Source organism: Galeopterus variegatus, unplaced genomic scaffold, assembly GCF_000696425.1.
Source record: "Galeopterus variegatus unplaced genomic scaffold, G_variegatus-3.0.2 Scaffold9415, whole genome shotgun sequence".
Taxonomy (NCBI): Eukaryota; Metazoa; Chordata; class Mammalia; order Dermoptera; family Cynocephalidae; genus Galeopterus; species Galeopterus variegatus.
The window spans coordinates 43,324-51,138 of NW_007735526.1; the positions used below are offsets into that span (position 1 = coordinate 43,324).

The 7,815-nt window shown below is 34.1% G+C and overlaps 1 protein-coding gene across 1 annotated transcript in view; it reads left to right on the forward strand.

The window, feature by feature from the left end:
* Positions 1-6,048: 6,048 nt before the first annotated feature.
* Positions 6,049-7,815, forward strand: part of LOC103609277 (cytochrome P450 2C20-like) — a gene marked incomplete at its 3' end in the record, with an annotated part of 24,495 nt that continues 22,728 nt past the window's right edge. The window contains exon 1 of the mRNA XM_008593625.1: positions 6,049-6,093. Coding sequence (XP_008591847.1) covers positions 6,049-6,093 — 45 coding nt within the window. The remainder of the gene's footprint in view (positions 6,094-7,815) is intronic.

Below are 7,815 nucleotides of genomic sequence, written 5' to 3' on the forward strand. Positions count from 1 at the left end.
TTTGTGAAGTGTTTTCCCTGCATTTTGTTTTAGGAGTTTTATAATTTCAGGTGTTTAGTCTATAATCCATTTTGAGTTGATTTTGGTATATAGTGAGAGGCACAGGTCTAGTTTCATTCTTGTACATATGGATGTCTGATCTTCCCAGCACCATTTATTGGAGAGGCAGGCTTTTCCCCAATGTATGTTCTTGGTACCCTTGTCAAAGACCAGCTGGCTGTAAATTTGAGGGTTGATTTCTGGGTTCTCTATTCTGTTCCGCGGGTCTGTGTGTCTGTTTTTATGCCAGTACCATACTGTTTTGTTTAGTATACTTTTATATATATGGTCTGAATTCAGGTAGTGTTATGCCTCTGGCTTTATTTATTTTTCCTGGGATTGCTCTGGCTGTGAATGTTAGGATTGTTTTTTCTATGAATGTTAGGACTGTTTTTTCTATTTCTGTGAAGCATGTCATTGGTAATTTGAAGGAGATTTCATTTAATCTGTAGACCAGTTTGGGTAGTACAGACATTTTTATAATATCAGTTTCTTTCAATCCAAGAGCAAGAAATGTCTTTCCATCTTTTTTGTCCTCTTTAATTTCTCTCAACAGTGAATCGTGTTTCTCATTGCAGAGATCTTTTAGTTCCATGGTTAAATTGTTTCCTGGGTACTTTTTTTGTGTGTCGTTGACTATTGTAAATGGGCTAGCTTTCTTGATTTCTTTTTCTTTTAGTTCATTGTTGAAGTATAAAAACGCTACCGATTTTTGCATGTTGATTTCATATCCTGCCAGCAAGTATACCAAATTTTATCAAGTCTAAGTGTTTTTTAAGGCTGTTTTATGTGTAGGATCATCTCAACAGTATACGTAGACAATTTGACTTCATCTTTTCCAGTTTGGATGTCCTTTATCTTTGTCTTGCCTGATTGCTCTGTCTAGTACATCCAGTACTACGTTAAATAAGAGTTGTGAGAGTGGACATCCTATCCTTTTCCCCTTGTCAAGGGAAAAGCTTTTAGCTTTTTCCCATTAAGGACGACATTGGCAGAGGGTTTGTCACATATGGCTTTTACCATATTGAGATTCTTTCCTTCTATACCTAATATGCTGAGAGTCTGTATCATGAGCAGATGTTGAATCATGTCAAATGCTTTTTCAGTGTCTACTGAAATAATCAAATGGTTTTTGCCCTGGATTTTGTTGATGTGGTGTATCCCATTTATTGATTTGCATATTTTGAACCATCCTTGTGTCCCTCGGGTGAATCCCTGTTAATAGGGATTTTTTTTTTGAAGTGTTACTGAATTGTGCTTGCTAATATTTTGCTGAGGATTATTGTGTCTATCCTCATGATGAATGTTGGTCTGTGGTTTTCTTTTTTCTGTTTTATCTTTGTCTGGTTTTGTTATCAGGGTGATACTTGCTTCAGAGAATTAGTCAGGGAGAATTGCCTGTGTTTTATTTTTTTGGATTACTTTTTAAAAAATTGGTACTTATTCTTCATTAAGTATTTGGTAGAATTCTTTGGTAAAGCCATCTGGTTATGGGCTTTTCTTTGTTGGGAGACTGGTGATTACTGCTTCAATCTCTTTTCTTGTTATTGTTCATGTTTTGTATTTCTCTTTGTTCAGTCTTGGTAGTTTTATCTCTCCAGAAATTTATCTATTTCCACAAGGTTTTGAAATTTGTTAGCATATAGTCATTCATGGTAGTCTCAAATTATTCTTTGTATTTTTATGGTATTGGTTGTTATGTCTCTATTTTCATTTCTAATTTTTGTTATTTGGGCTTTATCTCTTCTTCTTTAGTTACTCTTTCTAATGCTTTGTCTATTTTACTTACCTTCACAGAAAAAAACTTTCTTTTGCCTTGATTTTTTTTTGTATTTTTCTTTGGGTTTCTGTTTCATCTAGTTCTGCTCTGATCTTAATTATTTCTTTTCATCTACTACATTTGGGATTGGAATGTTCTTGTTTTTCTAATACTTTGAAGTGTAATGTTAGGTTGTTAATTTGAAAACTTTCTATTCTTTCGATGCAAGCATTTATTGCAATATACTTTCCTCTCAGAACTGCTTTTGCAGCATCTCACATGTTTTGGTATAGTGTTTCATTATTTTCAATAGCCTTGAGAAATTTTTTGGTTATCTGTTAAATCTCTTCTTGGAAACATATGTCATTCAGGAGCATGTTGTTTAATTTCCACGTGTTTGTATAGTTTCCAGAGTTTTTCTTGTTACCGATATCTAGTTTTAATATATTGTTGTTTGAAAAGATACTTGAAATGATTTCAATTTTTAAAATTTGTTTAGGCTTGATTTGTGACCTAGCATGTGGTCTATCCTGGAGAAAATTCCATGATCTGCTGAGAGAAGAAACTATATTCTGCAGTGTTGGATGAAATGTTCTGTAGATGTCTGTCAAGTCCAACTGGTCTAAAGTGCAGTTTGAATCCTGTGTTTCTCTGTTGATTTGCTGCCTCGGTGATCTGCCCAGTGCTGAGATAGGAATGTTCAGGTCATTTAGGATTGTTGTTCAAAGTTATCATTTCAGTTCTCTCATTTTATTGATTTTCATGTGGATGTTTTAAATATCTTTTGTTTCTTTCTTCCCATTTTGTTGTTTGCCTTTAGTGTTGTCAGTTTTTTGAGGTAGTAAGATACAGTTTCTTTCTCTTTCATTTTTGTTCTACCAGTGGGTTTTCTTCTTTCACATTTATTCTTGGCAGTGATTATCATTTTTTGAATTCCAGTTGCAGGACTCCCTTGAGGATTTCTTGTAGGTTTGGTTGTGTGGTGGTGTACTCTTTTAGTTTTTGTTTGTCTGGGAAATATACTATTTCTCCTTCATTTCTGAATAATGGCTTTCCTGGATATAGTATTCCTGTGTGGCAGTATTTTTATTTTAGTGTTTTGAAAATATCATCCCTTTCCCTCCAGGTTTGTAGAGTTTCTGTGGAGAAGTCTGGTGTTAGTCTGATTGGTACTTTTGTGTAGGTGACTTGATGCTTTTCTCTTGCTGTTTTTAGGATTCTCTCTTTGTCTTTGACATTTCACAGTTTGAGTACAATATGGCTCAGAGAGGACCTTTTTGTATTCAATCTGTTTGGGGATCTTTGAATGTCATGAATCTGAAGGTCATTGTCTGTCCTTATACTTGGAAAGTTTTCTGCTATTATTTCAATGAATATCTTCTCAATGCCTTTTCCATTTGCCTCCCTTTCAGGAATACCCGTCATTCAGATGATTGTGTGTTATCTGCTCTCTCTTAGATTTTCTTCATTCTTTAAAATTCTTTTTGGTTTATCTGCCTGAGTTCTTTCAAACTAACTTATGATCCATCAATCTCATTACTGTGTATACATCCAGAGGATTGGAAATCACCATGTTGAAGGGATACTTGCCCTCCTATGTTTATCACAGCTATATTTCAATAGCCAAAGTAAGGAAACAAACTAAATGTCCATTGATGGATGATTGAATAAGGAAAATGTGGTATATGCACACAATGGAATATTATTCATCTATAAAAAGTTATGAATTTCTGTGATTTTCAGCAAAATAGAGGATCCTGGAGAAAATTATGCTAAATCAAACAACCCAGATGTAAAACAAGAAATACCACACATCTTCACTCATAACTGTGAGCTGAATCCATAAGTAAACAAATTAACAACAAAGAGAGCTGAGAGAGAGAAAGAAAGAAACAACAATCACAATAATACATTGAACTTTTAGGAGAGAAAAGACCTGCAGTTACTGGAGGTGGAAATGGGGAGGGGAATAAAAAGAGAGGGGATAATGAGATACTGGATAACAGACACAAAGAATGATAATGTATTTTGATGATGAATAGGCTAAATATCCTGTTTTTACCATCACACATCATGCACAACTATTGAAATTCAACTTTGAATCCCACTTGTGTGTATAATAAATTATCATGGTAAATAAATAAATATAAATTGCAACATTAAGGAAAAAATATGCTAGGACAACTTCTAAGGTAATGTAGTAATGTGGGCAATTGATTTGATTTGATTACACAGATTACAGAAGAGGAAATCGAGAAGTATAAATTAAACCTATATTGTATTTCTTTAAACCTTCTTGATAGGCAAATAAAAACATTTAATATGTAGCAAAGCTTTGGGCAAAGAGGCAGTCTTGTACATTTTTCTAATATCCTATTATCAATGTCATTGATTTCTGCTGTAGTTCTTATTCTTTCTTTTCTTGGACTTACTTCAGACTTAATTAGCTCTATCTTTGGACTTAATCACCTCTTCATTTTTAGGTTTGTTATGGTGGATCTTTAGATTTTGATTTTACATATTTCTTCTTCTGTTATGCATATGTTCAATGCTGTAAGTTTTCCTTTAAGCACAGCCTTTGCTCCAGAAATCTCTACCACTCAACACCCAGCACGAATCTACTTTTAAATTTGATGACATTTATTAAGCCCCAGAAGTATCTTCTGCTTTTACTTACCACAGTGGTACACAGAACATTAAAAGAGGGAAGAATGTTTTGATATTTCAAATGATTCTTTTGGCCGGATAACTCATAGAATATATTGTATCTAGGGAAGAATGGACTGACTTGTTGCAATAAAATTTAGTGTTTGTAGAAAAGTTTCATGACATTGTATTTAGCAATGGTTTCTTGCATATGACACCAAAAGCACAGGATACAAAAGAAAAACTATATACATTGTCCTTTACCAGAATTAACTTTGTGCATTAAAGTGAAACAAAAGTTTAGTGAAGTGAAAAGGCAATCATCGAACGGCAGAAGATATTTGCAAATCATATAAATGATTATTTATTAAAAAATGGAGAAGGGATTGAATACATCTTTCCCCAAAGAAGATATAGAGTGATCAATAAGCCCACAGAAAGATGCGCAACATGAATAATCATTAAAATAATTCAAATCGTAATGCAACAAAATACCACCTTCTACTCAATAGGGGGCTTTTGCAGAAAAACAACAACAACAACAACAAACAAACAAACAAAAACCAGAAAATCCTGAGTGTGGATGAGAATGTGGAGAAATTGGAAGACTTGTGCACTGCTGTTGAAAGTGAAATATGATGCAATCACTATGAAAAGTAGTATAGTGCTTCCTCAAAAATTATAAAAGAATCATTGTATGACCCAGCAATTCCACTTCTTGGCACATAGTCAAAGGAAATGAAAGCAGAATATTAAAGAGACATTTATACAGTCATGTTCATGGCAGCATTATTCATAACAAAAAGGTGGAAGCATTCTAAATGTTCGTTGAAGAAGGAATGAGTAAACAAAGTGTGACACATACATGCAACGGAATGTTATTCAGGTTTAAAAAGAAAGAAATTGTGACACATGCTACAACATGGATAAACTTGAAGACATTATGTGAAGGGAAATAATCCAGTCAGACACCCACAAAAATACTGTATGTTTCCACTTATATAAGAAACCTAGAGTAGGGACACTCATAGAGAATGTCTGTCACTTACTGTCTGATGCTTCTCAGGGACAGGCAGAAGTTGAGAATGGGGAGTTATTATTTAATCATACAAAGTTCAGTGTTTCAAGATGAAAAAAGTTCTGGAGACTTCTTTGCAAGATGAAAATATTTCTCGCAGTGGTTGCATTATAATGTGAACGTACTTCATTCTACTGAACTATGCATGGATAATGGTTGAAATAATAATTTTTATGTTAGGTAAATCTTACCACAATTAAAAAATACTAGTTCCATTCCAAAAATTACTATTTATATTGTCAAGATAGTTCAATAGAATAAGAATAAATTAAATAATATTTATTAAATAAAGCTTTCATGAAAGCTATAATTCAACTGAGATGCAGGAGAGTACTAGTGAAACCACTCCTGGGGCATGTGTTGGCTGAAAATCTGTGCACTCTGAGATTTCACTACTTACAGTTTTGTTTTCCAATGCAATCCTCTCCAGAATCTGCCTCATGATGTGACTCTCCAGTGACTTGCATGAACTGTTTTCTTGTATTTGATGATTATAGCTCATGGATGAGTGAAATGAATGACAGTAATGGTGCAAGAAATTGGAGCAGAAACTAGCAGTACTGTGGTAGAGGTAGGTGCACTACCAATGAAGCAGTATGGTGTTATTTGAAGTGAGCTTGAATTCATTGTAGATATATGTTGCAAACGCTAGGGAAAAAGCAAAAAATATGTAAGGAATAGGTTAAGGAAGATGAGAAAATAGAATCATATAACATGTGCAATTCAAATCACAGAAGGCAGAAAAGGAATTGAAAATGAAAACAGAAACAAAGAATGAGAGCAAAGGGTAAAAAACAGCAACAAATTAATGGTAGATATTAAACCTACTATATCAAAATGAGTTTAAACCTCACTGAATATACCAGTTAAAAGACAGACACTCTCAGAGTAGTTCAGAAAACAAGACCCTGCTATGTGTATGGTTTTTACACGAAACCCAGTTGAAATGTAAATTCACATATGTTAAAAGTAAAGGAATGGAGAAACATATACCATACTAACACTAACCAAAAGAAAGGTAGAGAGCTACAGATATATCCCACAAATCCATCTTCAGAACAAGGAAATTTACTAGGTCTATACATACAATGTAATCCAAATCAAAATGAAGGATAGTTCTTTTTCAGATATTGATAATCTGATCATAAAATTTATGTGGAGAGGACAATAACCTAGAATAGCTAATATTGAAGGAGAATAACAAAGTCAGAGACCTGAATCAACTTGGCACAATCTCAAGACTTATTATAAAGCTACAGTAATCAAGATCATGTGATATTGGTGAAAAAATAAACAGATTAATTACTGGAAGAAAATAGAACCTGAAATACATCCACACAAATATAGTTAACAAATCTTTGAAAAAGAAGCAAGTTGGGAAAGGGTGCGTTTTCAACAAATGTTGCTGGATCTGGACTTTCACGTTCACTAAAATATCATTTGTTGCCAAGGACTTAGGGGAAAGGGAGGGATGAATAGTCAGAGCAGAGAGGATTTTGGGGGTAGTGAAACTATTCTGTATAATACTACAATGGTGGGTGCATGTTGTTATACATTGCTCAACACCCATAGTATGTAAGCTATAAACTTTGGTCAATGATAATGTGTCAACGTTGGTTTATCAATTGTAACTAATGAACCTCATTGGTGAGGGTTGTTGATTGTGGGAGAGGCTAAGGGTTGGTGTGAGGATGGGTTCTGGGGGAAGTGTGTACTTTCCACTGATTTTTTGCTGTGAAACTAAAACTGCCTTAAAAAATCTATTAATTGGAAAGAAAAACCTGCTCTAATTCACAACCCTGGCCAGAATGGTGTTTTCATTAGTCTGTGACTAAAAAGGATTTAATACTGTTAACATCATGATTATTTGGACTGAGTTCAGAATTCTATGGGATGGATGTGAGATATGACTGAACTGGGAGCAGTAAACCAGCATTTTAAGACAAAGTCTTGTAGTGATGCATTGGTGAGACTTTATGTCACCCAGTGTCCAACTGCTCATTCCTAAAGAACAAAGCAAAGATTAGACTAGTTAATATCAGAAATCTCTTCTATCTTTAAATTATTTATGATTATTTTATTCTATAAAAAGAAAGGTCCAGGCAGGAGCCTCAGCTCAACAGAAGGGAGGAGAAGTAGAAAAGAGACACCTATATCTCCAGGAATGAAATCATTGCTCTAGAGACAACAACTGAGTTTATTTTATCCAAAATTAGGTGGATTGTTTCTTTTTCTTTCTTTTTTTTTTTTCCCTTTTTGTCTTTTTTCGTGTCCGGCAACGGATCGCAACCCT